The sequence below is a fragment of the Silurus aristotelis genome (assembly GCF_946808225.1).
Source record: "Silurus aristotelis genome assembly, chromosome: 19".
Taxonomy (NCBI): Eukaryota; Metazoa; Chordata; class Actinopteri; order Siluriformes; family Siluridae; genus Silurus; species Silurus aristotelis.
Window position 1 is genome coordinate 7,433,377 of NC_139592.1, and position 17,832 is coordinate 7,451,208.

General features: G+C 38.6%; 1 protein-coding gene and 1 long non-coding RNA gene across 23 annotated transcripts in view; one reads left to right on the top strand and one right to left on the bottom strand.

The window, feature by feature from the left end:
* eif4g3b (eukaryotic translation initiation factor 4 gamma, 3b) overlaps positions 1 to 15,628 on the bottom strand; it is a 34,919-nt gene extending 19,291 nt beyond the window's left edge. For 3 of the 22 annotated variants that reach the window (XM_083569741.1, XM_083569737.1, XM_083569726.1), the window contains exons 1-6: positions 14,959 to 15,615; positions 8,980 to 9,079; positions 5,779 to 5,955; positions 3,503 to 3,595; positions 3,142 to 3,174; positions 1,637 to 1,657 (exon numbers count right to left, since the gene is read on the bottom strand). In XM_083569741.1, coding sequence (XP_083425867.1) covers positions 1,637 to 1,657; positions 3,142 to 3,174; positions 3,503 to 3,595; positions 5,779 to 5,955; positions 8,980 to 9,079; positions 14,959 to 15,119 — 585 coding nt within the window. In that variant the 5' untranslated portion in view covers positions 15,120 to 15,615. Of the gene's footprint in view, positions 1 to 1,636; positions 1,658 to 3,141; positions 3,175 to 3,502; positions 3,596 to 5,778; positions 5,956 to 8,979; positions 9,080 to 14,958 lie in introns of all 22 variants that reach the window. The other 19 variants (XM_083569732.1, XM_083569731.1, XM_083569744.1 and 16 more) reach the window with 9 other exon arrangements.
* On the top strand, positions 3,603 to 7,338 carry LOC310741742. The gene is made up of 2 exons (XR_014538046.1): positions 3,603 to 3,924; positions 6,166 to 7,338. It is a non-coding gene; the product is annotated as an uncharacterized lncRNA (long non-coding RNA).
* Positions 15,629 to 17,832: the final 2,204 nt, after the last annotated feature.

Below are 17,832 nucleotides of genomic sequence, written 5' to 3' on the forward strand. Positions count from 1 at the left end.
TATTAATTATGACATGCAAGATACAAAATGAAAACTTTCATATATTTTAACTGACATGCACTAAAACTTAAAGGGGCAATTAAACTAGCATGAAAAGTGGACAATACATATGTTTGATGCGTTTGCATTAACCAATATTACCAACATTAGTGATGAACAACTATCGCACATAGTGATAGACACAATGCATTAATTTGGCTGCTCTCATGATTCAAGTACAGTGGTGTCCCATTAAGCACCAGAAAATACTTAAAGAAAAAGAAATAAATTTTCGTGACTAAGCTTTTTTTTTTTTTAAAGGAAATTCCCAAGAAACTGTAAAATTACTGGTCTTGATTTGCTTTTGGCGTATTTCAATTAATCAAACGATTCCAAGACAATCATCTATAAGTGATTGATGTAATGCCTCTGACTGAAAAGAATAAAGATGATCTCTTAATGCTCTTTGAATGCAGGTAGAAGAAGTTAAGGTTTATGAAGTAGCCTTGAAACATGTGTAGGCGTAGATTGGAAATGAGGTGGGGGGGTGGACGACAAAAAATAAATATAGGGCTGCAACCTTTAATCTTCCTTTCCAATATACTGCCAAATCCTGAATACTGTATAATATTAAGAAATATTTAAGGTCCATATGATTAATAGCAAAATACAAATAATACTGAAATATCACTGCATTACATCTATAAGCTTATTATTTTATATAATTACTAATTGTGTTGGACAAGCCTCTATATTAAACTTTACTAATATCTTTGTTTATTTTTAGTAAAGTCTACTTCAAAAGCAAATATATCACAAGGTGCTGTAACAAGAACATTTAACAGAAAATTTTCTTTTTTATCTCCATCACACTGGGTTGTGTAGTTTTGCCAGGCGAATTTAGCTAGAGGTCTGCCAGCCACTCACAGGCTTTACATGTCTCACATAGACCAGGTTCATGCTTCATGTTCAAGCATATTATGTTATATTTTGGTTGTGTACGCTACAGAAGTGGAAATCACAACCCCTTAATTAAGTCACTTTTTAGAGTTAGAGCAGTGTCACTGTGGCTACTGACTTCGTACCAGAAATACGATTTGTAATGCGTTGAAATACTCTGTTTTGCACGTGCGTGAAATCTCAGCCACTAAGCTAAATATATGAATAAATGGATATTTTCATAAAAATATACTAAGGGTTTGTGTGAAATTTATTAAAGGAGTCCCTTGCCATAAAAAGTCTAAGAAATCCTGGCACAGGCTAGACTAGACATTACCATTTCACAAATCTTGGACGCTTTCATGAGGTTTTGCAGACTGGCTTGATTTTGTTCCATATTGTTAGTTAGATGTAACTACTACTCTACAGTGAATCATTAAAAATTAAGTGCTGTGAGGCTAAGAAAAATAAAGAGTGTACTGGCACCAAAACCATTTGTGATGGAAGAACACAATTTGGCAACTACCAAAATCTATGGAAATTAGGAGTTTAAAAGCAGACAACTCAGACCTCAAATTATTTTCCCATTTACAAAGTTTATCTGAATATTTGTTGCAACCCTATAAATGGGCAGTGCACAGGATAGGGGAGTGGATAACTAAGTGTCACTGAAGAATAAGAACTTCATGCCATGCATTTCTTTAGGAAAGCAATTTACCTGTATGGGTCTGAATCCTCCCTTGAAAATTGAAGCAGGAAAAAGAGAGAGTCTAATGGGACTGTGCACTATTTGGTATGGAGGGACTGAGAGACATTCAAACAACAAAAAGAGCTCTCTGTTGCATTAAGAGCATGCAAAGAGTCTGCAATCTGATCAGCTCTGCTTCCCTTTTTTTTTTCCAAAACCGAAAGAGGCAGTGAGCGGTTAAGGAAACAGTGTCATCATCCGCATGAAGGCTGGGCAAATGTGCCCCACTAACCCCCATTCAGAATAAACACAGCAAACTAAGCATACTACTTCCTCATTGTACCCTCCCCAACTAGAGTGCAAGAGACTAAAGTCCCGGCAAAGACTCTTAAATCATGTTGTTTCTGCATGTAGGGCAAATTCACTGATAACATGCTTCTATATAAGAATACAGATCACACCAGATATTCACACCATAAAATATCACACCATATTTCACTGAAACATCAAAAAAGCTGTCTATCAGACAAAAATCAATGCTCATATTTTCCAAATGTTCCTCTTGTACAGAATGAACCTTGGTTGCACTTCTCAAAAGAAACACCTGAGCCAATAAGTAACCTTCACTACAGAAAGAAACTGAACCAAAACCAATGAGGATAAAGTCATAGTCAATTCCATGTTTTAAACCCCCTACAATGGGCAAATGATAAATTCTTGAGTTAACACTGCAGGCAAGTGGAAGCTCCAAGGTGCTGTGCAGTCCTATGATCTGGTTGCCTGAAAACTTAAATGACTAGCCTTTAGAAGTGGCATCTCACATATGGTAATTTATGGGGAGTTAGTTCGCTACTTCACTTAAATACACACCAACAGAAAAGAACAAGTACACAGAGATCACATTATCAGAGAAAAAAATGGTAAAAATAAAAAGAATAGTCATAAAAAAACTTAAGTCTAAATCTATGGGTGTAAAAGATAAACAAGGCAGTGACTGCTTATTGTGCTAAATGGTAATTTATTTAATTGCATTGCACTGGACCTTTGACAGTGTTTACATATTTCTACATACCCCAGATTCTGAAAGAAACAAAAAAACAAACAAACAAAAAAACTGAGTGCACACAACAGGTACCTGGGTTTCTGACTTGTCTAGCCCTACTCCCCTTGTCCACCCCAACCCTACACTTATCCACTATAAGGTCAACCTTTGGTGAAGGCGTTGTATTGATCCTGTACACGTGCTGGTCAGTCAGATTGCATTGTTCCGATCTAATCTTAAATCAAAGTGTAGCAAACAAAATCCAGGCACCTCTAACAAGCTACAGTCATTTTCACAAAAGATCTAATCTGATCTAAGTGGGTGCATGCAGGCCACAGATGGGACAGGTGCAAATATTCAGAATCAAACAATCAATATCAGTAAAGGGGAAGTGGGGCAGTTTGACAAAGTCACAACACTTCAGTGAGCTTTAGCTGCAAAAACAGAGCACAGTCTATAGTGTGACGTGGAGCCATGCAAGGGTGTACGTTACCTGGTGATGGGTAGGACGAGGCCCTTGGGCAAACTGAGCAGGCATGAGGGTGGAAGAAAGCAGAGGCAGGAAGGAAGAGAGAAAAAGAGAAAGATAAAACAACACACAAACACTTTAAAACCACAAGCTGTGAAAGGCAGGTAGTTCCTAACGGCCAAGATGTCTAAGCTGAAGCCTAAAGCTCAAGCGTAGCATGTTTTCACTTGCATCACAACACTGATAGTAACTACGCCATTAGCAATAGCAACAGGATCAAGCAGTTTTTAGGTATCCAGACATAATCAGGCCTTTCTGAGTTACCAGACGGTAAAAAAACTAAATAATAATACAATGTAAATGTGGCTGAAAGGATTATACTCACCGGGCGGCTTTGAGGTGGGATGTTCATTGGTTGCGTCTGTGGTGAGTAGACCAGCGGGGCTGTACCGGCATTCTGACCCGATGTATATGGCGACTACAGAGTCATGGGTGTCCAAGACAAAATGATGAAAAAAAAGAAACACAGAACAGTAAAGTGATTAAAAAATTCTGGGAGTCTCTGTAAAAAATCTGACAGCAGACCATGCTTGGCCTGCTTTTTTGCAAGCTTCTGCGTGTGCAGGTGACTGAGCAAGAATGCCCACTCCCTGCTTCTGAGCACACTGCGGTCTGCTGACACTGACAAATCTGCCATCTCCTCAGCACTGCCTTCAGGAGAGAGCGAGTGAGTGAGAGGGGGAGAGACGGAGTGCGAGGCACAGACAGTGGAGTCACACGGCTTACAGAGGCAGACGAGCAACAGAGGTAAGCTCAACCCTCACCATTCAGTGGTGGCTGCGCACGACCAAGGAGTAGCCCCTTGGAGCATGTAAACTTGACTTACTATTAATAGCAGAGTTCGAGGGCAAAGCTGTGCAGGCGTAGAGTGGAAATCCGAGCGCTCGGCACAGAAGCAGAACAAGCTCCAGAACAGCTGAGTCACCATGACTGACTTTCTATTTTTGAAACAATCAGCTGGGTGTACTGAGTATTTATGCTAGCGTGTATGTTTGCGAGCAGACAGTTTATACAGAAACATCGCCAACAAAAATGCGCAGACCTGGTGCATGACCACTTGTTCTCAGATGAACTGAAGGAAACTATTTGACATGCACAAGAGCAGGTTAAACCCCAGTGCGAGCTAAGCAGGCAAATTTAAAGACATTTTTAAATGCATTAGTGTTTTGAGCTCAATGATAACGCAAGAATAGCAATTTCTGTATTAAAGCTCACTTTTTTGCAACACCAGACCTCATTTATCAAATCTTAACGTTGTATGTAATTGTTTAAGTCAAACCGAACAAATATGTTCCACTGGATTTATAAACGTTTTTGAAAGGTTGATGTCCATTGTATTCGCGTGCCTACGTTCTTGAATGCCAACTATCCCTAAATTACCATGAGTGTGCACGGTACAACTGATTTGCATTTGGTTCATGCCCACAAAACTCCATAAAATGCAGTGACAAATTATGTGGATTCATGTGTGTGCCATTAAATATAATAACCTTTTAAAAAGGACAAAATCTGTAGCCAATTTATGAAAAATGGGCAGGAAATGTGAATAAATAAGGGAACATGAGTGGAGGAAAAAATAAAAAACAATACGAAGATGATCTCGGACATCAAGCACATAACACAGGGAAATGTGTTTTATATATTCAAAACAAGTCTGTGCAACTTTGGGCCAGCAATTTCTTGCTCTGATTCAGTGTTGGGAAAGAAAGAGGGTGTCACATGAAGTCACGCGACACACTAGGGAGTATACGGCACATTGCAGCTTGAGACATATCAGATTGGTCACTTAGGTGTGGCGCTAATAAAGTGCAGCACAATGATAAAAGAAGATCCCGTGGCAAACCAAATCAACTTCGACGCTGAGTCATTGCAGTACTTCCTCTATTTCTATGCTGGCATTCTTAATTAAATGCCTGATCTTATTAATGGATTTATCTAGGCTTGGTTCCTATGTATATTTCTTTTATCAATAACATTAATATGAAACAAATAGTGTTCACAAAAGATATATTAAATTTTTGTGTAACTGAAATACACACGGATTTAAAACCTGTCACTGTGACTTATACAGAAAAAAGCAGCACTGCATTTGTACGCACATTCAGGAGCATAAACATTTCTCCAAAATTTGATGAATTTGATGAATATTTTATTGAATGAATGCACGTACAAAAGATTTACAAACTAATCCACTCACAACCAGCTTGATGAATGAGGCCTAATGTGTGCCTTACAATCATTAAATTTGCTATTTCCTTTAAAAAAAAAAAAAAAAAAAAATGTTGCTAACATTAGAGAACAGACAAGACAAAAATAGTTTTTTTACTATTCTGTATCACACTGAGACAATGATGATTAATGAACAGGGATTTCAGCTGCTTTCTCAGAGGGAACACCTGTGACTCATCAGCCTGGGAGTTTATTGAAGCATGCGTAGTGTAGATTTGCTTTAAGACAATGTTAATACCAAGACCTGATTTTAATGAACACGTTGTGTTCACAGACACACACACACACACACACACACACACACACACACACACACACACACACACACACACACACACAGACGTACACACCCAGCTGCATGGGTGAACTCACCCCTCCTCCTGCCTCCCAGGCTTTAGGGTGGCCATACAGATGCGCAGTGGATACTGTGGAAACTGATACCTGAGAAAGGCCGGGTGAAGAGGCATGGCCCGGCGGCGTGGCCGCAAGGTTTGGATGTCCCTTGCTGATTTCATGGGCTGTGTAGGGTGGGCCAGGGGGTCTCTGAACCTGAAACCCACCAAAGAGAAAGCACAAATTCAAAAACAAGAAACTAATAACACCACCACACCCTGTTTTCTTAAAAAATGTAAGCAACCTAATACATTTTTCATGAGGGGGCATTGTGCCAGCGGTGAGCGAATGGAGGGCGAAACCGGACAGAACGAAGGGTAAGAAACACCTGCAGCTGATTAGACTAATCAATGCGATCTGTTTCAGTTCGCCGGTGGCAATAAAGAGGAGCGAGACACTAGTCACGGAGAGAGAGCCACAAAGCAGAGAAGAGCGAAAGGGTCGCCTAACGGTGACTAAGCGCAGGAAGGCGCCGGAGAAAAGGCATGCCGGCCGGCGAGTGCACTCGGTTGGACGCTAAGAAAAGGCGCGCCGGTCCACGAGGAAACTCGGGCGGGCGCTAAAGAGAGAAAGGAGAAATGGAAAGGCGTCGAGAACCGCAAGACTGTGGGTGAGCCCTGGCGCGAGTTCTAAATAGGAACGTGCCGGGGTGAAAATGAAAAAAGAAAAAAAAGGCCTTTCTTTCTGCCAGCATACTATTATACTACACCCTACATTCTTCAGCATAGATGATTCCCAAGTCTTTAAACTCAGGTGTTTGGGAGCAATTCAGGTTCAAGTAAGTTACGACACAAAGAATCTGGGAGTTGTGGACCAATACTTTACATTGTGCCATATTAAATCGTGTTTTGTGTATTGTTACTCCTCTTATCTTATTTATATGACTGGATCAGGCATAACACAGCTTACCTAACCACTCAAGACAGGGGCTTATATTAAAACCTGAGAGATGTAGATCATTCATACAAGAATTCATTTAATTGCAGGCCTGCGGCTGGAGCATCACAAGTCCAAAAACTACTGCAAAAAACAAATTATCACAAACACATCTAAATTGTCCTTTCCATAATACCCAGACACTGCTAAACCTCTTCTTACAGCTGTTTAACTGCAAGACACTCTTCCTGACTCTCACTGCTTCATCTTCCTAACTGTAACACAGCACACCTCTCCTCTGCTTCAAGACACAGAGCTATTTTAAATGCAACATTTCCTGGATGGTACTCCATTTTAAATGTGACCAAAAGGAAAGCATTATGAACACCATAACCAAAGACCCTTTTTAAGAAAAGAAAAAAAAAAAAAAGACGACACTTTAGACGAAGCTGGCAGGTATTGCTCATGTACAGGTAGCGCAACTCAATGAATGTTGGGATTCAGTGAATCTGTTTAAAGAGCAGCTGTCCAAGACCCAATGTAAAGTCTTTAATGGAAATCCACATTCCAAGAAAAGAAGGGGGGATTGTACACAATGTGAAATGAATAGACAATTTAAATAACAATTATAAAAATGACCAATTAAATCTCTTATTACCTGCATTTGATTGACTACTGGGATCCAATGCCTCACCTTTACACACTCATCTCTCTCAAAGTTTTCATGTCACCAGTCTCCCTGACTGACTACTGAAACGTCTCTTAATGTCAGTACACATTTCCTCTCAATGTCAAAATAAGTGCTGCATTTATTTCAAAATATTTATTTAGCTGTCTTTGGTATAAGTGTGTGTTTTCGTGTTCGGTTAATTTAGCAGCAAAAGACAGCGCTGTGGATGCTTTGTAGTTCAGACCATACTGGCTCACAGCAGTCATGAACTCTAGGGAGAAACACTGAATATGAATGTATTGTATACAGAAAATCCACATGACTTTCTACAAGAATCAAATTTCAGTCATATTTAGATCGGTGTGTGAGGAACCTCAATAATCACTTAAGTACCGTAATTTCCGGACTATTACGCGCACCCAAATATAAGCCGCACCCACTGAATTTTACAAAGATTTTGAACATAAATAAGCTGCACAATTTATGTTTTGTAAACTTCTATAGAAAAAGATAAAATGTTTGAAATCAGCGCATCTGTAATGAGATAAACTTCAACTTAATATCTTAACTTTTATGGAAAATAGGGCTGCAACAACTATTCGATAATATTCGAGAAAAAAATTCATTGAACGGCGTTATTAATTAGTTGGGCTGCTCGAGCTTCAGTCTAGCATGAAGGGGAGTCAACACCATCGCTTGTGAAATGGCAGAGAGAACAGGTCAACCTGCAACAGGCAAAAGTGTGTGTTCCAAGTCATCAAAGGCATTTTATATTAAACACAACAAAGAACACTGTAACCATGCAAATCTCGGATTGTGAGGCATGGAAGTACCACAGTGATGCGGAAGCACATGAAAAAAAAAAAAAAACACTGGTGTCATGGATGAAGATGAAACATCAGCAGAAAATGGTATAGTTTAATGACGTGCTATTGTATAAACTATTTGTTTGTAACTTCGGGACAGTCGCACTGGATCTGTTCTGTAGTGACTCGAGAGCATCAGGTTATCAGAAAATACTTATGTAACTATAAATATAGTCTAGAAATAAGAAAAGGATTTGGCTTGATTATACTATTAGCCATCTAACATGCCAAATCACGTCTTTTCCAGACATTAAAGGGGATGAGTTAAAGATGATTCATATAAGAGCTCTGCTTTATTTTAGAAATATGCCTTCAATCAATCTTTTTAATACAAGTTTCCCCAAACTTTAACATCGTCCTCAGGTGAGGCTGCAGAGAAAATAGCAACATGCAAAGTAGCAATTTTGCCTGAGAAAACAACAATAAAATATGTGCTTTCCCATGCCAGGCCTCACTGTTTATTACTGGCCTCCTTGGTCCACGCAATGTTTGCTTCAGTTGCATCACGGAAGCGACGTCTGACAAAAAGTATAAAGAGGCCTTTGCCTCCTTTCCTGTCCTCACTTTAAATCCGACTGATCCTCTCCCAAATCCAAAGCTTTAGAAATTTAGGTTTTTTTTTTACATTGAATTTGCAAAAATTCCACAACTGTTATGGGGGAAAAAATGCTTCTGGTTTACAGAAGCTGAGAAAAAGTAAAAAACATATTTGAAAGCAATTCATGTTCCGCCTAAAATTAAGTTCAAAAAGAAAAGTTTGTCACTCACACTGTAGACGGCAGTGACACCAGGCTGTGTGGAGAAGATTCGCTCATCCAGTGGCGGCTGCACTCTGGGGATCCTGGGGTGCAACGCATTAAGGAAAACTCTGGAGGAGCAACCTTTAAGGCTAAACAAATCACCAAGTTTGAAGAACAAACAAGAAACATGCAGGAAACTTGTAACAAAATACATGTAAGTTTTGAAAAAAATCTGTCTTAATGCCCCCCATTACTAGACAAAGATCTACAGTTTAAAAAATAATGAATATTTACCAGCTTGTATAATAATAAGGGAAACTTTTGTTTTATTTTCCACTCTTGCTCTGTGGTTGGGCAAAGACACTGCTAAAGAGCTGCAGACGTGAGACAGACAGCTGTGTGTGCTGTGGAGACTGAAATTCTAAATGTTGTCAAGACATGCCTGTTCCCATTAGTATATAAACTGCGAGATTCACACGCTGCACTTTGAGGTACAGGAGACAAGAAACACGATGTAATTATACAGCACTTAAAGCATTTGAATGTTCATTTCTGAAAAACTGCCTGTTGTGTCAGAACTAATAATAATAGGTTCAGATTATAAAATATATTAATACAAATAATAAAAAAAACACAAGAGAGATGCAATTTACTTCACGTAAGTAAACATTATTTATCATGAAAGAAAAGACAATATAAAAGACAACATCAACCAAAACTATTCCTTCCAGGGGTCAGTCAATATCTGGGAGGTCAAAACACCTTCACAATCTATGTTTGTCTTTAAGAGAATTTTAAATGATATCTCCAAACAGTGTACTATGATGGAGATCCTACTTCAAAGATGTATGCCTTGCAGCAGCTCAATAAATAGTAGAGCGTTTGAAATGGAGCACTTGGTGACGGTATATGCGGCTCTTGAAGCAGCGGAGTTCAAATGGATGGAGATGCCTCTCCCGTCTCCATGCCAGCAGCAGTGCACAAAACTGCATAAACAAGGCTATTGTTAGAAGGGTGGAGGAATCCTTCCTCCTCTGCTGCACCTCAGATTCAGAAGAATTTTCACAATGTACAGGATTTACTGTAACTGGAGTAGCAGTAAATGGTTTCAACTTCCTTGTAGCGCAAACAAGAAACACAGGACAAATTATTAAATAAAAATTCTATTGCTAGATTAAAAGGTTATTTTTTTTTAGTACTAAAGTCCAAATAATAACTCAAATGAAGTCATTTCTAACACTGCACAGAAATAACAATTATACACTTTCTTCAAAGTTGTATCACACAACAAATGACTTGTAAAACATTTTGTTTTACAACTCTTGAGATGAGTGGGTAAAAGCATTATGATTGCGTTTCACTCCCTGAATCTCAAACTGAACAGCACTGTCTTTGTCAATGGAACAAAGTGGAGGCTGAACACACAGCTCCATCAGCTTACAACATCAGCAGAATCGCTCAATGCAAGACGGGTAATAGCTGGATATTACTACTCTTTTACACACTTAATACACTGAAAAAGGAAAAATCTACTTTAACTGGTTCTGAGGAATTCCCTGTGTTTCTGCTTCACACACAGAATTACTTTTAGGAAATCAAATGTGAATCAGCACCACTCACAAGGAAGTAGAGGATCAAACTGCAGACACTAAAGTAAACATGACGCAGGACAACACAATGTCCTTATTAAGGCTGAAACGATTCCTCGGAAAACTCGATTAATTTAAATACAAAAGCATCGAGTCAAATCAGTTGTCTCGCTGCTTTCGTTTGTACGCACAAAACGGAGCTGGAAACGTGCGTGCGCCACTTTCCACGCAAAGGTTGTGAGCGCTATTTGTGTCGCCAATTCCCCTTTTGTGTTTCCATTTTGTGTGAACGGTGTTTCTGCATTTTGATGTAATATGGCAATTAAATGCACTAAATCAGAGTATTTTTTACAGATTGCAATTTTAGTGGTAAAGATGTTATTTTTTAAAAAAAAAAGGAAACAATTACTTGTTAATTTTAAGAGACCAGTCGTACTTGCTCTTGTATATATAGTATTGCTCTTAAATGAAGAAAAAGAATCTTAAACGATCACTTGATTGATCGATGAGCTAATCGGTAGAATACTCAATAAAAATAATTGAAAGTCCTAATCCTTATATTAACCTGCTAGATGTGGATCTCTACACCTTTTTTTTTTTATTGCACAGCTGCACTATAATAGTTCTATAACATAGTTCACAATGTTCTACAACATTAGAAGGATTCGACCATGTTTACTCTCTTGTCATGTCGAGACTGGACTACTGCAACTCTCTGCTGGCAGGCCTTCCTCTGAACGCTATCCGTCCACTGCAAATGATCCAAAACACAGCTGCAAGACTTGTGTTCAACCTGCCCAAGTTCTCCTACACCACTTCACTGTTGCGCTCCCTCCACTGGCTTCCGGTAGCTGCACACATCAGATTCAAAACACTGATGCTTGCCTACAAAGCCAAAAATGGACCAGCACATTCTTACATCAGAGACCTCATCACTCCTCTCACAGCACCATGTTGCCTGAGATCCTCCAGCACTGCTCGACTGGTTCCACCTTCTCTCAGGGTAAGAGGTATGTATACTCCAAGGCTCTTTTCTGTTCTGGCACCGAGGTGGTGGAATTAACTTCCCCTAGATGTCCGAACATTCACTGGCTATCTTCAAGCGACGGATGAACACCTACCTCTTCCTGAAACACATTTAAACTAGCACTTTTCCCACTTTGCTTTGTCTTTTATTAAACAATTTATAAATAAAAGATCTCCTGAGGTTTAGGCTGATGGTATCTTAAGTTTGTAATCTAGCAAACCAGTATTGGTTTATTTACTGATAGAGACTCGAAGCACTTTTGTACGTCGCTCTGTATAAGGGCGTCCGCTAAATGCCATATATGTATTTTTTTTTCATCTGGGACTTTGTAATTATGAGACAAAAGGTAAATATATTATTTAGCCACCAGCCAAGTAGAAGCTCCGGGATGCGGCCCAGTCCAAATAGAAACAAACACAAACTGGTCTAGTATTAGCATGTTGCTACAAGCCGAGGTGTTCAGACCTCATGTCACAGCTAGACATTATTGTACAAGATGGAATAAAAACCTGTAGAGTGCTTTTAATATTGAACACTGTACAAAAGCAGTTAAACAAGAATAAAGAGATTATGTATATATATATTTTAAAGTCGTAAAGAACTTCCTAAGTTTACACCAAATGAACAAGCCTGAGACGACAGTAACAAGGAAAACATTTATGAATCTGAAATGGTATGAGGAAAAACCTTGAGAGGAACCAGGCATAAAAGGGAACACATCCTCATCTGTGTGACACCAAACATCCTTTCATGTTAAGGTTAACAACTGATCACCGATGGACACTCGAATGCTTCATCATCATTATCTTTAGGCTGCTCCCATTAGGGGTCGACAGAGCGGATCATCCGTCTTCATACCCCCCTGTCCTCTACATCTGCCTCTTTCAAACCAACTACCTGCATGTCTTTCCTCACCACATCCAGAAACCTTCACCTTGCCCTTCCTCCTTCCTGGTGGGTCCATCCTCAGCATACCCCATGTCCCTCCTCTGAACATGTCCAAACCATCTCAATCTCGCCTCCCTCACATTGTCTCCAAAACGTCCTACATGCGCTGTCCCTAATAAATAATAAACTCATTTCTTATCCTGTCCATCCTCATCACTCCCAACAAAAACCTCAACATCTTCTGCTACCTCCAGCTCCACCCCTACAATTGTATCAAAATGTTTATATTAATTACAGTCCAACCCCTTTCTCATAATTATTCACTTTTTCACAGAAATCTCAGGATAATTAGAGCAAGTGTAACTGATAAACAGACATGTGAATTAACACATTGAGATGATAGAGAACTCCATGGCTACTAACTAAGGTTTTTTTGGTTTATTCCAGATATACTAGTTATGAGGCTCAACGAGAAAAAATATTTTCCAATGAACTTATAAAAAATAAATAAATAAACCCTGAACACATGCATGTAATGACCTGTCAGAGGCCCAGTGCAACACTAATAGCACATGAATAACAGTCAATGTCAATACATTCACTAATCAAGATCTCAGATAAATACCATATAAATAAAGATCGAGTACAGGCCTGAGAGAGACACCTTGTGATCATACATACAGTTTACTCAACAGATACCAAGTGGCATCTTTAAAAGAAACAGGATCTACACTCTCACATGACACTGTGACACTATATGACAGGTTCTCAGATATCAACAAGCTCCTGAGTAATACCCACCTCAGTGAAAATAAAAGGCACTTCTGGAAATAGGTCAACGCTTCCATTACACAAATTCTAAACCTTTCTTCATTGTGGAGTTATTCATTTACTAGTTCAAAATGGTTTGCCAAGCAGAATGATATACAAACAGAAACTAAAAGCATATTCTTAAATCACTTCTTAAGAAAGCTACCAACACTGACAGCAAGAAAGGTCTAGAAGGAACAACATAAAACTACCACAAAAAAAGATTTATCTAATACCATAAATTATTTTATTAAATGACCATAATAACAACCAGACAAATTATTTTACTACATATAACAGCCAAATATATTTGCTTTTTGATTTACTTTCTAACCTTAGGTAGCTGACTGCTTACAGAAAGTATAAAAGGATATGGATTTAGTCCAATAAGAATATGTTGACATTATAAATGTCACAATTTTAAGTATTTGTAACAGCTACATGCTAAAGCAAAGAGGCACCAAAGCCTACTGAATTCTGTTTGTAACCATATATCGACTGCTAAATTGACCGTGACGTTACTGCGCACTCGTATCACATAAACAGCATAGAGCACTTACACATGCACTACAGGTGACAGCAGAGAAAGTCTAAAAATGCCGATAATACAATTTTGAACTGTACAATGAACTGTTTCTAGAATAATCGACAGAACATGGATCAGACAAGTGAAAAAACAACGATGGGTCCACCAGTGGTTTTGATGTCAGGTCATGAGGCTAAGTCTGATGGCGGTGTTGAAAATCAAAGCGATTTTCCAATTGCAAATTGAAACACCGGGCACACCGAATAATAACAAACGGGTTATTAAATGTGTTAAAACTAATGTTTATTGTTGCTAGAATTTGACTAGTTCCACTAGGGAAATTCCAGCGGTATAAGAGGAAGAAAACGTGTCAGAGTTGTTTGTCATCAAACAATAATCCACTTTGTGAAGGTAACAACCCTCTGCTTTCTGTCACACCACCTGAGCATTGTTTTTCTATAAGAAACACCTTCCATGGGGGTAACCAGCATACACTTGTACTTCCATTTGAGACAGATGTATAAAAAAATAACAAAATTTCAGACGTTTTGGAGAAAATGTCAGATTTGTGAGAGTGAACGGTCTTCCCAGTCCCGAGATATACTTGTATATCTCTCCATGTAGCATGTGTCCAAGCCTCATACGCACTGCGGTACAGCAAACTGGAGACACATTTCCAAAAATGTAGGCTGAAAAGCAATAATAATGGCTGGACTAGAGGATAAGTGTCAGCTGAGACCTGCCAAACTAAAGGGCCCTCAGAATTCGCCAAGCTAAAGCGCAACTAACATTCGCTAGTATTCATTAGTAGCCTAATTATTTTCAGTAGCGAATAGCCTGTGTGCCTTTACTAACTATTTTATGACGACTGTAAATAAACACCGGTTTCGTGATCAAACACGCCACAACCAACGCTTCAAACTTCGACCGCTAGCTAGCAACACCCCTAGCATAAACGATATGTAGGGAGTTGCTTGATTAAGAGTCTAACTAATGAAATAAACTAGCCAGGCAATCATTCTTTATTCAAACTAAACACAAAGCAAAATGTATATATACATAGCCCCTGTGGTCGAAGTGACAGCAAGCACAATTCATGTTACCCGGCGATAAAGCCGGAGGATTGGTGAAATCCAGAGGACAGAGGGATGGTTCAGGAAAGGATACTGCGGTGGTGGGACCGACGGAGGCTGCTGAACGAGCGCCGGCCCCGGCAGCGGCACTGTGGCTAGCGAAGTGCGCAGCTGAGAGGAGTTAGCCGGCCCGGGTCCAGGTCCGACGGCGGCGGGAGCGGCTGACTTCGGCACCACTTTCTGCGGCAAACTCATTGCAGAAAAAAAAACTAAAAAAAAAAAAAATACTAAAAACAGGGGGGCGACTATTTACAGGAACAGCTCGCTGCTATGTAAAACTGTGAGCTTAAAAAAAATAACGCGTATAAAACGGAGCTAGTCAGCAAGTTGCTCCAGCAGCAGGGCCCCAAAAAACAACAAGTTGCCGGTGACGGAAAAAGGCTAGCTCAGGCAGCAAGCTTTCGCTATGCAGTTAGCTTATTAATACAGTAAGCAAGCTAACGTTAGCTAGCTAGCGCTTATTGGGGTTTGTCTTCATTGCTGAAGGTAGGGGGTTTGTTCCCCCTCCCCGCTCGGGGTGTCCGAGGATCCAGGTCGGCTCTGCTTGCCAGGACGATGTCGATGACGTGTCCCTTCTTAAATGAATAAATATCGGAGCTGAAGAAATGCTATTTCACGCGTAGCTCTCTACTCGGTAGGATGACTTCGTTCAACATGGCGATGTGGCCGCCTCCAGCAGTCCTACAGGACTGACGTTTCGGTTCACTTCGGCAATTTCCGGCAACATTCGGCCGAAGCGAGCGTAAATGGAGAATTAAAAAGTGGCTATAAGCTACACCCCAAAAGCGCACACTGGCTTAATGTTATACTTAGCATCGGGAAATATAATGTCTGTATTAGTTATCCGTGCTTTTAATCACCATTTTAGTACAACAGTTTACTGTTTGGTACGTAGTTTCTAACTGAAGCGCGTCTTTGGATTGTTTCAAGTGGTTACTGAGACACCTTGCGGTATTTCTTAAACGGTGCAGTTCATGTTTAAAACGTGGGATAATTGAGAAAAGTTCACTAAAATGACGGAATAAATAGTGTACTTTATAGATGCAGAGTCTCTCAGACGTAAAGATGGTTTCACCAATCTGTTAAAGACTGTGTCTATGTTAAGATTTCAGAATAATAATAAAAAAAGTATTTTTCAGGGAAGGCCTTGCATATTTGAGCAAGACAATGCTAACTGCATACTGCATCTATTACAATAGCATGACTTTGTAGTAGAAGAGTCTGGGAGCTGAACTGGCCTGCCTGCAGGCTAGACCTTTCATCCTTTGAAAACATTTGGCACATAATGAAAAATACAACAAAGGACACCCGGAACTGTTGAGCAGCTAGAATCCTGTATAAGACACATACAGTGTCGCAAAAATGAGTATTTGATACACTGCCGATTTTTCAAGTTTTCCCACTTCCAAAGAACAGAGAGATCTGTCAATTTATAGGTAGGTACATCTCAACTGTGAGAGACAGTCTATAAAAATAATCCAGAAAATCAACTTTGTATGATTTTTAAATAATTAATTTTCATTTTATAGCATGAAATAATTATTTGATCGCCAACCAACCAGCAAGAATTCTGTCTCTCACAGACCTGTTAGTTTGTCTTTAAGAAGCCCTTCTATTCTCCACTCGTTACCTGTATTAATTGCACCTGTTTAAACTCGTTACCTGTATAAAAGACACCTGTAGTTTATAAGTTACAGTTGTAAACATGGCACTGTACAAACTTTTTTGTGCAACCATCAAATTCAAAATTACCTTTTTTTTTCTTTGAAAATGGAACATTTCCTTAGTTTTATTATAAAATAACATGGAATTATGAAATGTACAAATCATTGCATTCTGTTTTTATTTACATTACACAGTGTCCCAACCTTTTTCGAATTGGGCTTGTATGTTTTATCTTTTAAGTATAGGTAAAAAGTTTTTAGCTTTATTGTAAGTAATTTCTTTAGTATACGTTTAATTATGCATATAACATTTTATATATATTTTTAAATCTATATATCTTCTGAATTATACATACAAATATTAATCATAGACCCAAGCTATCTAGTCCAAATTTAATCTTTCATTATTATGTAATAGCATTTCATATTTATTATTATACACGTATCTTTTACTATAGATTTAATAACTTATTAAACAATTTGTAGACATTAAACTCTTTCATATACTTGTTTTTTTTCTGTAAATGTAATTCCTTAATAAAGTATTATGAAATACATTTTGTATTTAATTAATTATTATTATAAATTTTTTTTGCAGTATCAATTAAGTCAAATAAAAATTAATTTTCTTCCATTGATTTTTCTGTGTTGTCTTTAATTTATAACTGGTAAAGATAGTGATAATTTCTGGGGGTTATGTGCACCTCTGCAAGAGATCAGTGATTCTAAAACTAATGGAAAACCCTGTTTGCTTTCTTGATTAAAATGATTAATTATTTTTAAATGAGCACAATACAAAGAGGCTCAGTAAAATTCCTATAGCTAAAGTACCCAAAAGCCTGCTGCTGTTAAATATTTAAATGCCTGTGCAAAGTGTAAGTAATGATAATGTTCATGTGTTTCTTTGTAACTCCAGTGAAAAAATGTTCACGTTGAAAAACTTGCATGCCTGACAGTGTTAAACGTCTTCTATTGAACAGGTTTCCCAAAATAGTTCTACTAAAACTTCATTGTAATGACAAAAAAAATGCAAATTTTGTATCAGTAGGTATTACAGCACTAATGTTGAAATGTTGCCTATTTCCTTTCCTAACCTTCAGTCACGAATGGATCTGTACTTTAAGCCGATAGAAAAATAATAAAGGAGAGAAAAACTTCATTACGTATTCGCTTCATGCTCCAGGACATAAATGACCTGCACCTCATCAGTGAATTTGTTTGTCTGCCAGATATGCATCTATACT